Source organism: Myxocyprinus asiaticus, chromosome 5 (assembly GCF_019703515.2).
Source record: "Myxocyprinus asiaticus isolate MX2 ecotype Aquarium Trade chromosome 5, UBuf_Myxa_2, whole genome shotgun sequence".
NCBI classification, from domain to species: Eukaryota; Metazoa; Chordata; class Actinopteri; order Cypriniformes; family Catostomidae; genus Myxocyprinus; species Myxocyprinus asiaticus.
The window spans coordinates 46,573,438-46,593,812 of record NC_059348.1 but is presented as its reverse complement, the minus strand read 5'-3'; the positions used below and the strand labels follow the sequence as shown (position 1 = coordinate 46,593,812).

The 20,375-nt window shown below is 40.8% G+C and overlaps 1 protein-coding gene across 2 annotated transcripts in view; it reads right to left on the bottom strand.

The window, feature by feature from the left end:
- LOC127440334 (kelch-like protein 24) overlaps nt 1-20,375 on the bottom strand; it is a 43,699-nt gene that overhangs the window by 9,637 nt on the left and 13,687 nt on the right. For both annotated transcript variants that reach the window (XM_051696871.1, XM_051696870.1), the window contains exons 5-6: nt 11,172-11,290; nt 2,208-2,396 (exon numbers count right to left, since the gene is read on the bottom strand). In XM_051696871.1, coding sequence (XP_051552831.1) covers nt 2,208-2,396; nt 11,172-11,290 — 308 coding nt within the window. The remainder of the gene's footprint in view (nt 1-2,207; nt 2,397-11,171; nt 11,291-20,375) is intronic.

Genomic DNA, 20,375 nt, shown 5'->3' with positions numbered 1-20,375 from the left:
TGCGTTTTGTGAAAAGTGCTATACAAATAAAAATGACTTAACCTGACTTGTCGCAATGCATTTTTAAGGATTGCCTTATCTGCAAAGGATCCATGAAATACTGCCTTACATTTTGGCCAAAGCAAAGTATCTTATAAGGCAGCAATGATCTATCCACATATTTAAGATTGAGAGGGGAACAAATGATTAATAATTCAAATTTTTGGGGGGCCTGGGTAGCTCAGCGAGTAATGACGCTGACTACCACCCCTGGAGTTCGCGAGTTCGAATCCAGGAAGTGCTGAGTGACTCCGGCCAGGTCTCCTAAGCAACCAAATTGGCCCGGTTGCTAGGGAGGGTAGAGTCACATGGGGTAACCTCTTCATGGTCACTATAATGTGGTTCGCTCTCGGTGGAGCACGTGGTGAGTTGTGCGTGGATGCCACGGTGGATGGCGTGAAGCCTCCACACGCGTTATGTCTCCGCGGTAACGCACTCAACAAGCCACGTGATAAGACGCGTGGGTTGACGGTCTCAGACGCGGGGGCAAATGAGATTTGTCCTCCACCACCCGAATTGAGGCGAGTCACTACGCCACCACAAGGACCTAGAGTACATTGGGAATTGGGCATTCCAAATTGGGGAGAAAATAAAAAAATAATTCAAATTTTTATAATTTAGGGAACCACCTTTTTACTCTTATTTTTTACTTTTATTTCTGTGGTGGTTATGGCCCTGTAAGGCAGAATAATTTTGCTGACCATGATTTATAACAACCTTCACATGCAGAACATGCCTATTATGCCTTCAAATGCTGTACAGGCGGCTCACTAAGGTTTGGAACAGAGCCCAATTGACAGTTTGGTAAAATTCTCTCCTGCTTTGGTTATGCTCGGTTTGCTTCATTTAGGCATTGTCTCGAACAGAAAAAGTATGACAGTCCATTTAGATGTGACAGATCTTTTCAACCTGGCATTAGCTTGTTGTTATGGCAAATAAGAGATGGGGTGAGGGACAGATTTGAGGAAAGGCGTGGGTACATTTGCCCTTCCAGAAACAAACAAAAAGTAGCGAAAAAGCAGTTTTCATTTGACACAGTCATCGACTACACACCCTTTTCTAGAAACAAACGTCAAGACATGACGTTTTTCCCGTGTACACACCCAAATCCAAATTCAAGACTAAAGGCATAAGTGCCGTTTTCAAAAGTGTTTCTATGTATAGAACAAACAACAAAACTAAGAGTGCTTTTTGTTTTGTGGATGAGCTCTGCGTGATTTTGTTTTGTCTGATATTCTAAAAGCAGCTCTATTCACTCTTTTAACTCTAATCTCCATGACAATTAAAACATTTTTTTTGCATCAACACAGATAGGAGTGTAACGGTATGAAATATTCATGGTATGATAACCTTCACAAAAATTACAACGGTATCATGTTATTAAGGTGCCTTGCTAAAATTATAAGAAAAATACAGCAATGAGTCGTCTGACTGGAAGATGGCCCAGGATGTGATGTTGGGGCATTTTTCTGGATTAATAAATACATTTGACCTACCACTTCGCTGGTGTTCGCATTTCATGCCGTTGTTGCAATCGTGGGTGATCTTGTTAAGCTACGATAGTTATTAAATTCCACCAAACAGAGTGCAAAAGACATGTCCCATCCCATGCGTGCACACATCGTGCTAAATAGTGAGCAAGCGAAAGGCCCAGAGAGAGGGAGGGAGCTGCGCTACTGCTCTGATATTGATCAGCTCCGATTCCGATCACACTTTTTTTCCGACAAAGTTTACAAATTGAGTGACCATCAACACTGATGATGCCTTGTGGGTCTTTTAAATAACCATAATATTCCCACATCGCAGACTTCAGCCGTTTGGAGGAGGGGAATAAAGGCTTTGATATTTCAGTGTGCTGTGCTTTCTGTCGTGCAGTTCGTGGGTGTGTGTGGCTTTTAAAATGAAGTGATGGTTCAGTGAAACAGGTGACGTACGTTGCAATTTATTTGATAGATTTATTGAATCACGTTTATTTGATGCTGTGTAAATGTAGCTGATTCTCTCTTAAATGGATTGTACTTGGATTAAAAATACCATGAATGCAATACTGTGAACGGTTTCATAACCAACTCTTTTTAAAACCGTTACATCCCTAAACACAGATATTTCATCCATTTATACAGATGTTTGTGTTTATATAGCACAGTGTTGTGGAATATATCGCCCACCTTATTGGAGCAGCTGATTTCATTGGGCTGTCCACCAATGACAAAGAGTTTTCCAGCACAGCTGGTCACCGCCGGGGAGCAGACGGCTACTTTCATAGGGGTCACCTCTGTCCAGCGGTTGGAGAAGGAGTCATACACTTCCACGTTACTGAGACAGCACTGGCCATCATAACCTCCAACTGCATACACCTGCAGAATACACATACATTTTTACCTACCTTTCTAAATGAGGACATCCCATAGAGGTCTATTGTTTTTATCTATATAAATACATAGTGTAATGCCATGTCAAATGGTGTTAATGTTTCTTTAAAGGTTAGAGTTCTCTAAGTTCAGTGAGACTGACATGTTCTCTGATTGGCACCCGGAAAAAAGGGGTGTGACTATTTGGGGGGATAAGGGGGAAGTTTCACTTGCTTGTCCTTTCAGTTTGGTGGCCTGAAGACGTAAGGACTGTATTTTGTTGGCATGGGTTACGGCCTTAACAGTAACCCGTATTGTCTGTTCTTTATTCAAGTTGGAAACAAGGAAATAATAAATCTTGAGTAATCCCAAAAATGTCTTTTATATAAACTTACATTCTTTTATATTATATAGCTAATTTTTTATCATTACAGAAAACATAAAAAATGGTGTGTGTGTGTGTGTAATATATATATATATATATATATATATATATATATATATATATATATATATATATATATATATATATATATACATATATCACACACACACACACACACACACACACACACATACATACATACATACATACACACACACACACAACATTAAAACCACCTATCTAATATTGTGTTGGTCCCCCTCGTGCCACCTAAACTGCACCAGCCCGCATCTCAGAATAGCATTCCGAGATGATATTCTTCTCGCAACAACTGTACAGAGCGGTTATCCGAGTTACTGTAGACTTTGTCAGTTCGAACCAGTCTGGCCATTCTCTGCTGACCTCTCTCAACAAGGCATTTCCATCCACAGAACTGCCGCTCACTGGATTTTTTGTTTTTGGCACCAATCGGAATAAATTACACCAGTTCTGTCTGGAGGAATGGGCCAAAATTCCAGCAACTTATTATGAGAAGCTTGTGGAAGGCTACCCAAAACGTTTGACCAAGTTAAACAATTTAAAGGCAATGCTACCAAATACTAAATGTGTATGTAAACTTCTGACCCACTGGGGATGTGATGAAAGAAATAAAAGCTGAAATAAATCATTATCTCTCTACTATTATTCTGACATTTCACATTCTTAAAATAATGTAGTGTCCTAACTGACCTAAGACAGGGAATGTTTTCTATGATTAAATGTCATGAATTGTGAAAAACTGAGTTTAAATATATTTGGCTATGGTGTATGTAAACTTCTGACTTCAACTGTGTGTGTGTGTGTGTGTGTGTGTGTGTGTGTGTGTGTGTGTATATATATACACAGGTGCATCTCAATAAATTAGAATGTCGTGGAAAAGTTCATTTATTTAAGTAATTCAACTCAAATTGTGAAACTCGTGTATTAAATCAATTCAGTGCACACAGACTGAAGTAGTTTAAGTCTTTGGTTCTTTTAATTGTGATGATTTTGGCTCACATTTAACAAAAACCCACCAATTTACTATCTCAAAAAATTAGAAAACATCATAAGACAAATAAAAAAAACATTTTTAGTGAATTGTTGGCCTTCTGGAAAGTATGTTCATTTACTGTATATGTACTCAATACTTGGTAGGGGCTCCTTTTGCTTTAATTACTGCCTCAATTCGGCGTGGCATGGAGGTGATCAGTTTGTGGCACTGCTGAGGTGGTATGGAAGCCCAGGTTTCTTTGAAAGTGGCCTTCAGCTCAACTGCATTTTTTGGTCTCTTGTTTCTCATTTTCCTCTTGACAATACCTCATAGATTCTCTATGGAGTTCAGGTCTGGTGAGTTTGCTGGCCAGTCAAGCACACCAACACTATGGTCATTTAACCAACTTTTGGTGCTTTTGGCAATGTGGGCAGGTGCCAAATCCTGCTGGAAAATGAAATCAGCATCTTTAAAAAGCTGGTCAGCAGAAGGAAGCATGAAGTGCTCCAGAATTTCTTGCTAAACGGGTGCAGTGACTTTGGTTTTCAAAAAACACAATGGACCAACACCAGCAGATGACATTGCACCCCAAATCATCACAGACTGTGGAAACTTAACACTGGACTTCAAGCAACTTGGGCTATGAGCTTCTCCACCCTTCCTCCAGACTCTAGGACCTTGGTTTCCAAATGAAATACAAAACTTGCTCTCATCTGAAAAGAGGACTTTGGACCACTGGGCAACAGTCCAGTTCTTCTTCTCCTTAGCCCAGGTAAGACGCCTCTGACGTTGTCTGTGGTTCAGGAGTGGCTTAACAAGAGGAATACGACAACTGTAGCCAAATTCCTTGACACGTCTGTGTGTGGTGGCTCTTGATGCCTTGACCCCAGCCTCAGTCCATTCCTTGTGAAGTTCTCCCAAATTCTTGAATCGATTTTGCTTGACAATCCTCATAAGGCTGCGGTTCTCTCGGTTGGTTGTGCATCTTTTTCTTCCACACTTTTTCCTTCCACTCAACTTTCTGTTAACATGCTTGGATACAGCACTCTGTGAACAGCCAGCTTCTTTGGCAATGAATGTTTGTGGCTTACCCTCCTTGTGAAGAGTGTCAATGATTGTCTTCTGGACAACTGTCAGATCAGCAGTCTTCCCCATGATTGTGTAGCCTAGTGAACCAAACTGAGAGACCATTTTGAAGGCTCAGGAAACCTTTGCAGGTGTTTTGAGTTGATTAGCTGATTGGCATGTCACCATATTCTAATTTTTTGAGATAGTGAATTGGTGGGTTTTTGTTAAATGTGAGCCAAAATCATCACAATTAAAAGAACCAAAGACTTAAACTACTTCAGTCTGTGTGCATTGAATTTATTTAATACACGAGTTTCACAATTTGAGTTGAATTACTGAAATAAATTAACTTTTCCATGACATTCTAATTTATTGAGATGCACCTGTATATATATACACATACATACATACACACACTTTTTTATTTATTTTTATTTATTTTTTTAGGGATGTGCAGGTTGCGGTTTTTAACATTCGGTTAACTGCGAGGTTTCATGAATGGTTAATCGTTTTTCGTCAGGATGCGTGAATAGAGAATGTTTATTGCAATGGAATTTCCTCAAACACTCAAAATGTTATTTTTAACTTTACTTGGCATCTAAAAATGCGTGAGATGCTGAAAGAGGAAACGGTGAGATTCAACGCAACAGTCAAAGACGCCTGCCCAGCGCGTGTTAACAGTACATAGAAAAACAAAAAAGCATGTCTGAACAGCCCCAAACTCACCCTATACTTGAAAAACTGATCCAAACTTGAAAGATTGTCAGAACTCGTCGAGGTCGGGTTGAAGACCTCTATTGCACGTGTTGAATAACCGAATAGTGATTTTGGTATATCAAATAGTGGCACGTCGAACAGTTAACCATATATCAACTATCCATGCACATCCCTAATAATAAAAAAATTAAATAATAATAATTTTATATATATATATATATATATATACATATATATATATTTAGCTTTAGTCAGATGGGAACAATTCAGGTGATAAACCCTGTGAGATCTTTGCTTTTCAAACCGGTTATACTTGAGTGCTTGGTTAAAAAAATAAATAAAAAACTTTGATTACAGTTTACATTATTGAGTGTTAAGACATTAAACATGCAAGTCAAAATTCATCAGAGTAATTGGCAGATTACTCAAAAGACCAACATAATCGACCGTGACAGCCCTACTGTTGATTCATCATAGAGATCTACAATAACAATCACATTACCTCAGCTCATAGTTGCAATTGCCAGATAATGCGAGGCATCCACTCTACAGACACAACCCATTAACCTCAAACTGACACAACAGAGGAAATATGGAAGGGGCGAGGGGCCACAGTAACAACATAATGACACTGACCCACATTAAAGCTGTTCAACAGGAAGCATTGTCCAATAGAGAACAGAGAGAAGCAGAAATCACACTTGCCTAATGCCTAAGATCATGTGTTATATAAACACAAACATAGAGAGATGATATTTGACCTCTGGGAGTGAAGATCAAAATGTGTCTCACACTCAGGGGATGACAATAAGCCCTGTTCTCACTGCTAAAAACATAATTCTCTTAAAAGAAAAAAATATTGATAATTAAAATTTCAGTTTGTTCCTCACACAAAGCTGTTGTATGGCCGCAGAAGACTTGGAATATAGAATCCCGTCGGATTTCTGGGTGGATTTTGAAAGCAACTTCCAAACAAAAGTGTTTTGTATCTTTGACAATTGAGCTGCATGATTAAGTTGATGACAACAGTAGGTTACAGTAAATTCACATTTACTCTGCAACATCCCTGTTAGCAGGATACATTTATTTTATTTTCAGCAAGTGAGTAAAAAATGTATGGTCTTCCATGGATCAGTTAAGAGGATTGTTCAATCAAAAATTATAATTCTGTCATTATCTACTCCCCCTTATGGCACTGTGGCGAGCAGGGCGGGGCCGGGAAGATAAGTGGTGAATGAGGTTCACCTGTGTGCCACACCGGTCTCGCGTTCCAGTTAAGGGCGGCGGGAGTATTTAAGGAGAGGATACAGCGGCAGACGAGAGAGAGAGATGCATAAAGCTGTCTGTGTGTGTCTGTGTCAGTGGGGTGTATGCTGAAAAGCAAACATTTTGTGTACTGCTGAAAAGCGGTGTCTTGTGTGTGGCTGAAATGTGCAACAATAAATGTCTGTGTGTTTTGTCAAGCTGGCCCCAGCTTCCTCCGTTCCTTAATTGTTAAACTGGTGCCGAAACCCGGATAGGAGAAAGGATGCACCGTCAAGGAGTCCTTGCTGCTTTCTGAGGATCGTGACGCCAAGGGAGTGCTCGATCTGGTGGCGCTGGAGCTCTGCGTCAACCGGCAACCGAAAGGAACAGCTGAGGGGTTCAATGCCATCGCCCGACATCACGGACGGAAGCAGTACAGCGAGCTGAGGGCCAGTCAATAGCATGTCCGGGGTCGGCGAGCCCGTCTCTCTCTCTCCTCTCTCTGCTTTCTCCTCTTTCTCTCTATTCTCCCCCTCCCCCATCCTCTCCCTCATCCTGTTCCCACTCCCAGGCACATGCATGTCAGACCTGGAGACCATCCTGACACGTCAACGCTCCCTCCCTAGAAATGGGGGTGGGGGAGTACGTCACAGGCCGGAGAATTCCCCGACCTGAATTTGGCGATGGGGGTATGTGGTGAGCAGGGCGGGGCCGAGCGAGGCTGGGAAGATAAGTGGTGAATGAGGTACACCTGTGTGCCACACCAGTCTCACGTTCCAGTGAGGGGCAGTGGGAGTATTTAAGGAGAGGAGACAGCGACAGACGAGAGAGAGAGAGAGAGACGCACAAAGCTGTCTGTGTGTGTCTGCGTGTCAGTGGGGTGTATGCTGCAAAGCAAACCTTTTGTGTACTGCTGAAAAGTGTTCGTATTGTGTTCGGCTGAAAAGTGCAACAATAAATGTCTGCGTGTTTTGTCAAGCCGGCCCCAGCTTCCTCCGTTCCTTAATTGTTACAGACACTTTAACTTGTTTGATCCCTGAAATTTTTTTTTTCTTTGGTAATGTCTTATCTCGCTCAGGCCGACAAATGAGCCAGGACTGCCACTGGTGCCTTCTCAAAAAGTACAGGTTAAGCAAGAAAGTCATAAGGTTGGAACAACATAATGGTGAGATGACAGAATTTTCTTTTTTTGCATGTACGACCCCTTTAAATGACTCACAGAAATCAGATATCATACAGATTCTGTGAAATCTAAAGTTAGATGTTTTCATCATGAAATCTTTGATCATATTTTTAGCAAAACATAACAGAAGCTTATCTGGAAACTTTGAGGACCTTTCTTCAGAAAATCACCACTGACTTACAAGGGGCCAAACATAATTATCTGGTGTGCAAACAGGATATCAATATTTGGAAATCTGAAGTTTCAATAAACAAAAGTAGAACACAAAATGAACCAGAAAAAAAGAAAAGAACTGTGTAATGGTAAAAGTGGAAAATGCATGTAAATTAAATGGAAACTAATTTCCTAACTGCTTTCTAAAGAACTACAAACATCCTGAAAGCCAAGCAATGTCTTTGTAAACACCCATGGATGAGGATGGGCATTGGACACTCATACACGCACGCACGCACGGACACACACAAGCACAGGAAAAGATAGAAGTAACTACTTTCCAAGAACTGTCTCTAAGGACATGTGTTCGTGTCTGAGTGCAAATAAAAGAAAAAAATATATATTACATTCAAGCTGGGAGGATGTTTTACCCCCTGAATCTGTAATTAAGCACATGTGCTGCATAAACATCTACAAACACCCAAAATAAAATTAATCAGTACAGCACTCCATCAAAGGTCCCAGAGAAACATATTTTTCACAGGTAAAATGTGGAAACACCCACACAAGACCCAATAATTAATTACTGTAATTACAGCATTTTTGGACCGCTAATACTCATGTACATGTTAAAAGAGAAAGTAGAGCATGACTGGGCATTCTAAACACAAACACACTGCTATGGTGAGGCTAATTTCTGAAAACAATCAGCCAAACGGCAATAACACAAACATTAAACAACACAACTGATTACGACTGTTGCCCACCTGGAATCTGAACATGAAAATTCTGCTGAGTGGATTTAAATGTTAAACAGAGCCGAGTTGAGAGTACTACACCCTTATTAGTAAGAAAGATTTAGATTTTGTAACTCGATTTTGCTAGAGCTAAAGGTTAGGTTTTGTTTCTGTTTAAAAGCAATGGAGCATCAGAGCCACTTTGCTGTTGTCATGACACTCAGCATGGGTCTTGAAATGATCTACAAAACAAGTTTAAATGGAGTTTGTTAAGCACCAAGTGTAATTATTTGCAGAAAACTGTGGAGAAGAAGAGTGAAAAGGAGAATAACGAGTAGGAGGAGAAAAAGGAAGAGAATGAGGAGGAAAAAGGAGGACAAGGAGAAAGAGAAGGACAAAGAAAAGTATGAGAAGTAAAAGGTGGGGAAGAAAGGAGGAGAAAGAAAAGCAGACAAAAGAGGAGGGTAAGGAGAAGGAAAAGGAGGAGAGTAAAAATAAGTGGGAGGAGAAAGAGAAAGAGGAGTAGGGGCGAAAGTGGAGGATGAGAAATAAAAGATGGAGAAGAATGAGAAGGAGAAGTAGCAGGAGAAAGAAATGGAGGGGAATGAGAAGTAGAAGAGAATGAGGAGAAAAAATGAGGAAGAGGAGGAGAAGCAGAAGGAAGAGGAGAGAAGGAAAAGAGGGAGGAAGAGGAGAGAAGAACAAGAAAGAGGAGGAGGAGTGAGAGAGGAAAGGATGAGGAGATGGAGAAAAACGAGTAGGAGGGGAAGGAGGAGGAGAAAAGAAAAGGGAGAGTAGAAGGCAAAAGGGAAGTAGGAGAAGGAGAAAGAGGAGGAAAAGAGAATGGGAAGGGAAAAGAAATGGAGGACAAGATGTAGAAGAACGAGAAGTAAAAGTAGCAGGAAAAAGAAGAGGAGGAGGGGGAAAGGCAAGAAAAAGGAGGAGAAAAAAGGAGGGTGAGGAGGAGGAGAAAAATGAGAATGTAAATTAAATGGAAACTAATTTCATAACTGCTTTCTAAAGAACTACAAACATCCTGAAAGCCAAGCAATGTCTTTGTAAACACCCATGGATGAGGATGGGCATTGGACACTCATACACGCACGCACGCACAGGAAAAGATAGAAGTAACTACTTTCCAAGAACTGTCTCTAAGGACATGTGTTCGTGTCTGAGTGCAAATAAAAGAAAAATATATATATTACATTCAAGCTGGGAGGATGTTTTACCCCCTGGATGGGAAGGGAAAAGAAATGGAGGAGAAGATGTAGAAGAACGAGAAGTAAAAGTAGCAGGAAAAAGAAGAGGAGGAAGAGGGAAAGGCAAGAAAAAGGAGGAGAAAAAAGGAGGGTGAGGAGGAGGAGAAAAATGAGAAGGAAGAGTAAGAGAAAGAAATGGAGGAGATAGAGGAGGAGAAAAATGAGGAGGAGAAGCAGAAGGAGGAGGGAAAGGTGAAAGACGAAGAAAAATAAGGAGATAAAGAAAAAGAAGTAGAAGGCAAAAGAGAAGGGGGAGCAGAAGCCAAAAGTAGTAGTAGTAATAAAAGAGAACATGGAGGAATGAGAAGAAAAATTAGCAGAAGAAAAAAGGAGGTGGTGAAGGAGGAAGGGAAAAAGTAGGAGGACAACTAGGAGGAAAATAAGCAGAAGACAGAGGAGAGTGAAAAGGCGAAGCAGGGGGAGGAGGAGAAAGCGAAAGAAGAGAGAGACAGTGGAGGAGGAGAAAGAAAAGAAGCAGGAGAAGAATGAGAAGCAAGAGGGGAAAAAAAGAGGAAAAGGAGGAAGAGAAAGAGGAAAAGAGAAGAAGAAAGAAGAAAAAGCAGGAGAAGTAGTAGGGTAAGAAGGAAAAGGAGAAGAATGAGAAAGAGAAAAAGAAAGGGATTTCAATACAATGCTCTTTCACAAGCACTGTTAATAACAAACAAGGGGTACGGGGTATGGGTGAAAGAATTTTGTTGATGACAGGTGCTGAAATTTCTGCTGAATTCTGCAGGAAAAGATTCCATGTGTTCTCAGACATCACTGACCTATGAGACTGCTAAACACTGAATTTGTAAAAAGGATGTAAAAAACAAAACAAAAATCTAATCAAATGGGTTTAAATGTTCAGAAAGAAAAACACAGTTACCCATTTAGTGTTCGTTATTTTCTCCATACTGTATTTTGTCACATTCGTTAGAGGAAGCGTTCAGCTGTTTCAGGAAGTGGGAAGTGACTGAGCTGGAACTGGAAACACACACACATAGGCACTCCATTTTTAATCAAGAGCCTCTCTCTCTCACCTTCCCTAGCAGGACAGTCATCTTGTGTCTCCAGCGACCCTTATTGAGAGAGGCCACTTTGATCCAGAGGTTGAGTTGTGAGTTATACATCCACACGTAACTGCTGTTTATGCGTCCACCTGTAAACAACAACCACCACAACAACATTAATATTAATATCAGCAAGAGCAGGCACTCAAGCCAAACAATCTAGTAGCAGTGATTTATGTGAGCATGTGATCATGCATCACATTTATCTCATGGTACAAGTATTATATGATTGTGGCGGAACGACCCACCCCTCCCTCTCGTCGTCATCGCCCCGCCTCTGAGGGCCGTCCTTCAGCCAGGCTCACGACAGGAGTTGGGCAGGAGAGCGTGTGCGGCCGTCTGACCCCGATCACACCTGGGCCATTCCAAGGACACTTCCCCGACCTTCACGGAGCCCCTTTTCACTGCAAGGATGCCAGATTCCCCTTTATTTTGATCACCATTCCCCCTGGACACTATTTATTCCCCCTTTTTGGAAATTTTATGTTTATTATTATTTTCAATAAATGCCTCTCCGAGGCTTGACGCCACACCCACTGTGTCTGTCTCTTGCGGAATGCCCCTCCCTCTCATCATCATCGCCCTGCCTCTGAGGGCCATCCTTCAGCCAGGCTCATGACGGGAGTTGGGCAAGAAAAGAGGTGCATAATTAATAAGCCACGTTTGTGCAGCGGGGAAATGAGGCACACCTGATTTGTGTTTAGCCTCATCAACGCTGCCAAATAAACACAGAGAGCGCCTCTTCTCGGGGACACAGCTTCTATTCTCCATGTGTGCACACACTGGCATCCTCGCAGGCCCAGGAGTAGAGCGGGGAGGGTACGGCCGAGTTAGATGCATCGCCGGACCCGCTTCTCGGACTCCCTGTGCATTTAGATGCGTCGCCGAGGAGGACAGCACGCGTTGCAGCCTACGGGTTAGAGGCCGGGCCACCTTCCCCTCTCACCTGCCGCAGTTCTGGGAAGGCAGGACTTGAGAACAGGACTCGATTTTATCCATCAGGATTTGATTGAGAAAAGCAAGCTGACAATATAGGTTAATATTTTTCCCCTAGCCTTAGTTTCATCAACAGAGAAGGAAAGTAATTTTAGAGGTATAGAAAGGTGTTATATTTGTATTTATTTGGGACAATATAAAATGATTAATCTTGCGCAATAAGACCAGGGCGATTTATCAAGAAATTAAAGTTGCACTCATACTACATGACTACAGACTACTTGAATCGCTGTTCTCCTCACATTACACAACAAGGTTTCTTTTCTTCTTCTTGTTGTAGCAGCGCACATACTACACAGCAGAACGCAGACAAGGCGCACAAACTACAAAATCTCTGGCCTAGATGCATCCCTGGCCAACAGCGGAAAAAAACGTTTCCTCACATAAATCACACGAGAAATTAGTGATCACGAGACTTTTCCAGAACTAAATGGTTATCATTAGCGTGCTGTCCAGCAGTTGTTTGTGTACTGAATATGTCTGAAAAACAAAAGAAGAGATGAATAAAGAAAATATGGCAGAAACATTGATTGGGGCGACGCGGGCAGGATGAGTTGGAGGTAAATAAAACATAGCACAATGTCAAGTGGAGTGCTCAGATCATATATTTATTGGTAAAAAAATGCTCTCTTGTAAGTATATTACAATAAAACACAATTGTGATCAAACTGTGGCTTTCCATTCCTGTACAAATATGCATAAGATGTGGTTGGCTGGAGCAGTTCGCTGTTGTCACTGCATCACTCAAACTTCAAGATTATGTGGTGATGATATCAAACATGCTTGAAAATATTGCAGCATCTGTGACAGCTCAAGACTGGCTCAGATCACATTGCTGAACTGCTTATACTTAAGGAACATCGCCGACCATACTAGTGGACACCGATTTGGCCATCCTCGAAAACCTGTGACAGCAAAATCTGACCGAAAAATGTATAGTGAGGGCACGGCTTAACTGGGTCAGTTTCTATTTCATGTTGTCTTTAAACTTAGCAAACTATCCAACAGCTTATTAGATCACAGTTGCAAACAACACCATGTCTGTAATTACACAAACTACAGTGCTTCAGGAGTCTCAGCTGTGTCTCTGTTGAACAGAAATGTTCCCTCTGATCTGAACTTCCTTCCTTGTTGATGGTAATGTTTACCTACACCTGCTGATGGCTGCTATATTCATTGCTGCTTCACAAATCAGCCAACTGGCAAGTTATCACCTCAACGGCAGCTTCAAGATAAGCTCTGATTACCCCTAACGTTCTCCCACAGAGATATGCACGCCAAACACCCTGCATGAGCCGCTTCACTTTAATTCTGTTCTCAGACACAGATAATAAGGGTCCCAGAACCATTCAAATAGCACACGAGGCCCTTCCTTCCTCACAGAGAGCTCCATTCTGCAGAATGTAAAACATTTAGACACAAAACAGTCTACGCAAGTACACTGAATGCAAATACTTCTAGCTATGCAAGCTTGAAGCATTCCAAAATGTGTCAAAAACCCATTTATAGCACAATGCAAGTCCATGTTGCATTCTCAGCTTTGCCGCGAGTACTTTAGCATGCATTAGCGTAAAAGGTCCAGACTGATCTCACTGTGAATTCACCGACAATAGGTCGAAATTTCTTTACTGAAATCGGTCTGTGCTTACCAAAGTTTGAGCCACTGCCTCTAACTGCCTAAGCTGGAAGTGTTATTGAACTTACGGGCGTGCGTGAGCTCCAGTTTTTGGGTAAAATGTCCACAAAGTGGTGCCAAAAGTGAGATTATTAGTTGTAAATGATGTAATACAGTCAGGAGGAATGTATATTTTATTGACACTACACCCTAACCCAAACCCTAAACATAACCCTAACCATCAGTGGAGTAAAAGTTTAATCTTAGAGGTAAAATGCAACCACGTATCATGCTCATCATTGATTATGAGGAAACTTCCTGGTTTCCATTGGACAAGCGCCCATGTCTCAGAAGCTGCTCCTGCAACAAGCTTTTAGCTGCGCCACAGGAAAAGGTAAAGACTAGTGCTGTCAGTGTTAATGCGTTAACGCATGTGATTAATTTAAAATGTTTAACGTGTTCATTTTTCTTAATCGCGATTAAGGCATGTACCGATCTGACATTAGATTCTGATATTTTATTCAGCTCCGTGTGAGTTGTAAACACTGTTAGAGGGCGGGACCTTTGCAATGTATTTAGTGGGGACATTACACTCATAAACACACTAAAAACAAACACACAACCGCGAGTCCGTGCCAATGATCAAGTGCTAGAGAAAGAACCTCTTATAAAACTAATGCTGAAGGGACTTCGCGTGTCTTTTGCAAGTCAGCATTACCACACAAGCATGTCAATACATACAAGCCCGCTGTGCAGCTAGTTTTTCTCCCTGTTGATGCTCCGCTTAAATTTCATATAATTTCAACTTTGTACCCATTACTGCTGAGTTTTTGAAGTGTCAGCTAATGATCACCGGACAGTTCAGATGAATTATCTTTATATTTGAAGTGCCACTGCTAAAAGCAAAACAAGACGTGCTTTTCATATGGAGTTCAATGCAGCTGGATGCCCTGACACGAATCATGTGCATTCCAAATCTAAAGTGAAAAGACAGCCTGCCGACTGATTAATATTAAATGAGGGTTTAATGCACATTGCAATGAATACTAGTTCTTTTAATCAGTCAACATCCCAGTTAGACTTAATGTGACACGAATTGGAGCTATATTTTCGTGAATTTCTGTCTTTATACTGTGGAATTTGGAATATGTTAATAAAGCTTTTTGTTACATACTGTATTGTTTTGTTCTATTTTGTTGTTCTTTCCAAAGAACAAATAAATACATTATGACAGGAAATAAGTATATATAGAGTCAAATTTGACTACTTTTAAAATCGGAGATTAATGGCGATTAACAATGAAAAATTATGAGATTAATCGTGATTAAAATTTGTAATCTACTGACAGCCCTAGTAAAAACATTTTCAGTAACTCAGTAGAATGAGGTCGATTTCAGGGTACCGTAACATTCGGTAGCATTATGTCAATTTCCTGTTTGATTATGTTGAAACTTCTCTAAGGTTGAAGTATTCTTCAAGGTCAGTTATCTCTGGTAGGTTGACAACGGTCATGACACAGCAACTCGTTGATGAGATTCTTGTTACAGTGCATTCATAAAGTATTCAGACACCTTAATTTTTTTCACATTTTGTTATGTTGCAGCCTTATGCTAAAATACATTTAATTATTTTTTTTTTCACATCAATCTACACTCCATACCCAATAATGACAAAGCAAAAAACAGATTTTTGATAACTTTGCAAATTTATTAAACAGAAAAAACTGAAATATCACATTGACATAAGTATTCAGACCCTTAACTCAGTACTTAGTTGAAGCACCTTTGGCAGTGATTACAGCCTCAAGTCTTTTTGTGTATGATGCGACAAGCTTTGCACACCTGGATTTGGGGATTTTCTGCCATTCTTCTCTGCAGATCCTCTCAAGCTCTGTCAAGTTGGATGGGGACCGTCAGTGGACAGCCATTTTCAGGTATCTCCAGAGATATTCCACTGGGTTCAAGGCCGGGCTCTGGCTGGGCCACTGAAGGACATTCACAGAGTTGTACCTAAGCCACTCTTGCATTATCTTGGCTGTGTGCTCAGGTTACTCTCCTGTTGGGAGTTGAACCTTCGGCCCAGTCTAAGGTCCTGAGCACTCTGGACCAGGTTTTCATTAAGTATATCTTGTATTTTGCTGCGTTCAACTTTCCTTCAACCCTGACCAGTCCCCCAGTCCCTACCACCATGCTTGATGATGAGTGGTGCCTGGGTTCCTCCAGACATGACGCTTGGAATTGAGGCCAAACAGTTCAACCTTCATTTCATCAGAGCAACAAAAATCTTGTTTCTAACAGTCTGAGAGTCCTTTAGGTGCTTTAAAAATTCCAAGCAGGCTTTCATGTGTCTTGCACTGAGCAGAGGCTTCCATCTGGCCACTCTGCCATAAAGCCCAGATCGGTGGAGTTTTGCAATGATGGTTGTCCTTCTTCAAGTTTCTCCCATCTCCACACATGGTCTCTGGAGCTCAACCAGAGTGACCATTGGGTTTTTGGTCACCTCTCTTACCAAGGCCCTTCTCCCCCGATTGCTCAGGTTGGCCGGGCAGCCAGCACTAGGAAGGGTCCTGGTTGTTCCAAACTTCTTCCATTTAAGAATTATGGAGGCTACTGTGCTCTTGGGAACCTTCAATGCAGCCAAAATGTATTTTTAGCCTTCCCCAGATCTGTGCCTCGAACAATCCTGTCTCTGAGCTCTGCAGGCAGTTCCTTTGACCTCATGGCTTGGTTTTTGCTGATATACATTTTCAGCTGCGAGACCTTATACAGACAGGTGTGTGCCTTTCCAAATCATGTCCAATCAATTTAATTTGCCACAGGTGGACTCCAATCAAAGTGTAGAAACATCTCAAAGATGATCCAGAGAAATGGAATGCACCTGAGCTAAATTTCAAGTGTCATAGCAAAGGGTCTGAATACTTATGTCAATCCCTGCGTCCGAATATCCATACTTCCCTACTATATAGTATGCCAAAAAAGTATGCCGTTGGAGTAGTATGTCAGAATCCATAGTATTCATAAGACAGTAAGCGAGAAATGCCCAGATGACCTACTACTTCTGGTGGGAATCTGAAGTGTGGATCAGTTGAACACTTTCCTATCCCATATTGCATCGGGAGCTGAGGAGATGTCACGTTCAAACGCTGGATATAAAACAAATGGCGGAAAACTGCAGGGCGGAAGGCTGTTTTCAACAGTAAGTGCTGTATACACAAAGAACATAGCTCATTGTGCTTAAATGGCGCTTGTTTAACCGAACTTGAGTGGATTATTTTCACAGTTGTTGTTGTCACGTCATATATTCTAGTCACGGGACCACGCGTACGTTCCCAGATGTTAGTATGTCCGAATTCTATTCATACTGCCTCTCGCATACATAAAGAGTGTACTGTTTTACCGGCCGAGAAGTGCGTTTCTCATCAAATACAGTATATACTGTGACAGTATGCGGTTTTGGACGCAGGGCATGTGATATTTCAGTTTTTTTCTTTTTAATAAATTTGCAAAGTTATAAAAAAAAAACATAACAAAATTTGAAAAAAATGAAGGGGTCTGAATACTTTATGAATGCACTGTTATGTGTAGTTAAGTGTAATATTAAATTTCAAGGTGTCCATCACTACGTTTACATGCACTTAAGAAAACTGCTTATTACAGGGTTTTTGAAGAAAGCGGCGTTTTCCGTATGCCGCTTAAGGGATTAAGAGAAAGTGGTTTAACACACCTAGGTTTTATCTCGAAGAATGCTGCTTATTGTGGTCATATAAACGCATAAGCTGCATTCTGATGGGTATTTGAAGTGTATATGTGCTTGGAACAGACTAGGATAACAAACGTCATAGAATGGAGCCCAACAACATGTCAACACAGTGGAAAGAATTCAGCATTTCTGGGAGCACAGGGAGTACAGTGGGAACATCACATACACTATAAACTATACCCATTTATACACACCAATGTAAAATATCGACTGTCCCTCACGTTCGCTTATGTGCTTGTACATTGGGGAAATCCCAGAGTTTTACATAAGAGGGAAACCCCACTATTGTAATGCAATTCAGCTGCAGGTCACGATAGAAATTGAAGGAAACAAACACAGCAACAACTCTGGAATATCTGAAATAAAGCGAAGCAACAATAAAACAGCAAAGCCTTTTGGGTCTCATGTTTGTAATTTACACAAGAGCCACGGGTAAAGTACATTGCTGTGGAGAAAGCTCCTTACTGACCATGCCGCAAGTATACTCGAGTAAAAATTATGCCGCATCTACAGTGCATGTAAACTGGAATACTGTTTTCTCGCAATAACCCGTTTTCTTGCAATAAGCCGCTTTCTGGTGTCCATGTAAACATAGTCAGTATCTCTCCTTTGAGTAATGCAAGAACACATGTTAAGCATGCACAGCAGCACTGCTTGAAATGTGTTGGCCAATCATTTGTCTGCCTTTGCCTACTTGCATAGAATTTGTTCTGGCCAAAAACACAAATTACAGTTAGGATTTGAAAAAAGGGAAACTCAATGAGAAAAAGAGGGAGAAAATAAAGCAAAAGAAGAACATTTGTGTGGAAGGAGAAGTGCCAAAACAAGAACTACAGCACTCACAAACTCCATTAGCAGACTAGTTCAGCAACAGCCATGTAAACAAAACTGGAGTCAAATCTCTGTCTAATTAAAGGGGATGTGCTTGCTTTGTTCTCTGATCTTGAGTAAATATAATAAAGCCTGGCTCCAGGGCTTTTAGTTCACTGTTCTCTCATAAATATCCCATCAAAGACCATGAGGCCTCAGTGACATTCACTGAGACTGAAGACCAGCCAAAACAATATTTATGTAGGAGTCTGTTTCCAGCCAACAGTTAACATATTGTCACTAAGCCTGTTTAAAACAAACACTCTTAAGAATGGATGCAAAACCTGCAGGTGAACAGTGAAGCTACTCATAAGCAGGGCATTGTTAGACATGGACTAAAGGGGCTGCAGCGCTGAATCTTTGCTGGATAGACACTGATGTTTCAGTGGCACAAGGGTAAATTAAATTGAGTCTGATGCTATTATTCATTGGTGCTTAACCATATAACACTGTGCTTTTCATATTTGATAGATGATTTTCTAAAGCCTCTACAACATCAACATGATGAACTTTGCTGCAACAAAACCTGTTGTATGTGATGTCTACTGTGAACAGGAAAAGTCTGATTACTAGACGTTCATTCAAAACGTCAAGTTGTAACACAGGAGGTCTCTCTGTTATGGATCATGTACGAAACAGACAGAATGATTTATGGTTTCTCTGACTGTGAGAAGGCATGGGGAGAAATTCTTAAAATTGCCTGAAGATCTCTTTCAAATCCAGCTAAAAATATCATGATCTAGCATGCAGAGCACCTGCACTCAAAAGTTGGGACTTAAATTTTTCTTAGAAAGGAAATCCAAGAGTAATGTTTATAAAAGACAGCTGAACTAGCGAGCCTGCACGATATGGCTTCTTAGAGAGAGAAGAGAGACAGATTTAGAAAGGGGCCTCTGAACCCAGTGCTGGAGGCTAGCCAAATGCACGTGCACACAAGTACAGCAATGTGTTTATGTGCGTATGTGAGAGAAAGACGAACCTGGCATGTGAGAACGTGAGTGTGAAAACAGCTCAATTAATAGAAAATGGACACACAAACACACACTCTACTACTTCATGTTTCCATGTGCTAAAAATTGGCTCTGGACAAAGAAGAAAAAGAATAACACAATTCAGAGTTCCTCTTTATGGCACAAAGCTTGTTTGTATAGCATATTAAAACAAAAAGCATGTGTGACTTTTTAAAGAATTTTGGTCAAATTTAAATACATAAATAAATCTTTATGAATGTCCACTAAAAAATCTGTAATCATGGAAACTCCACAAGTACATGACCAGCATAATATAGATGGTAACCTTTGGATCTCTTGTCAACATTTGCAGCCAAACACTTTTTATGTGACCGTTCCTGTAACTGCTGTGAAACCCTGACACTTGCCCAGCTCTTAGTCAATTAGAGTTTAATTGTTCTTAACTTTCGGCCAAAAGGCATAAGTGCTTGCCAGCGTGAACCCTCCCTAGATGCTCTGGCTGGTCACAGAGGCAGTTGTTGTTTCCGGTTTTCCTCAAATCATAACCAGCTGTTCCAGCTATTTCCTCATGCAAAAGGCATTTGGTTAAAAGCCCTAAACACACCACAGAGAAAACTGGACTCATTTGTCAAACTCATCCAAACATGAAATGGAACTTGTTTAGTTGAAGCTCAAATGAAAAATGAATTTAAAACAAAATCAGTGAAGCCAAGGAACGAAAGCTTTTTGAGAAAGTAAAGTCCTGAATCATTCTCTTTATGGTAAGATAGAACAGTCTTTTGCACAGTCTTATCAAAGGTGACCTAAAATGTGTATGAGGTAAAGAAAATTAAAATCAAAACAGTTAAAACTCCAAACAAAGAACACAGAGAAATTTACAATTATACAAGTTTGAACAAGTATACAAATGGAGTCTATTTCAAAGTCAATTTCTGGTAATAAACAACAATACAATGGGGTACA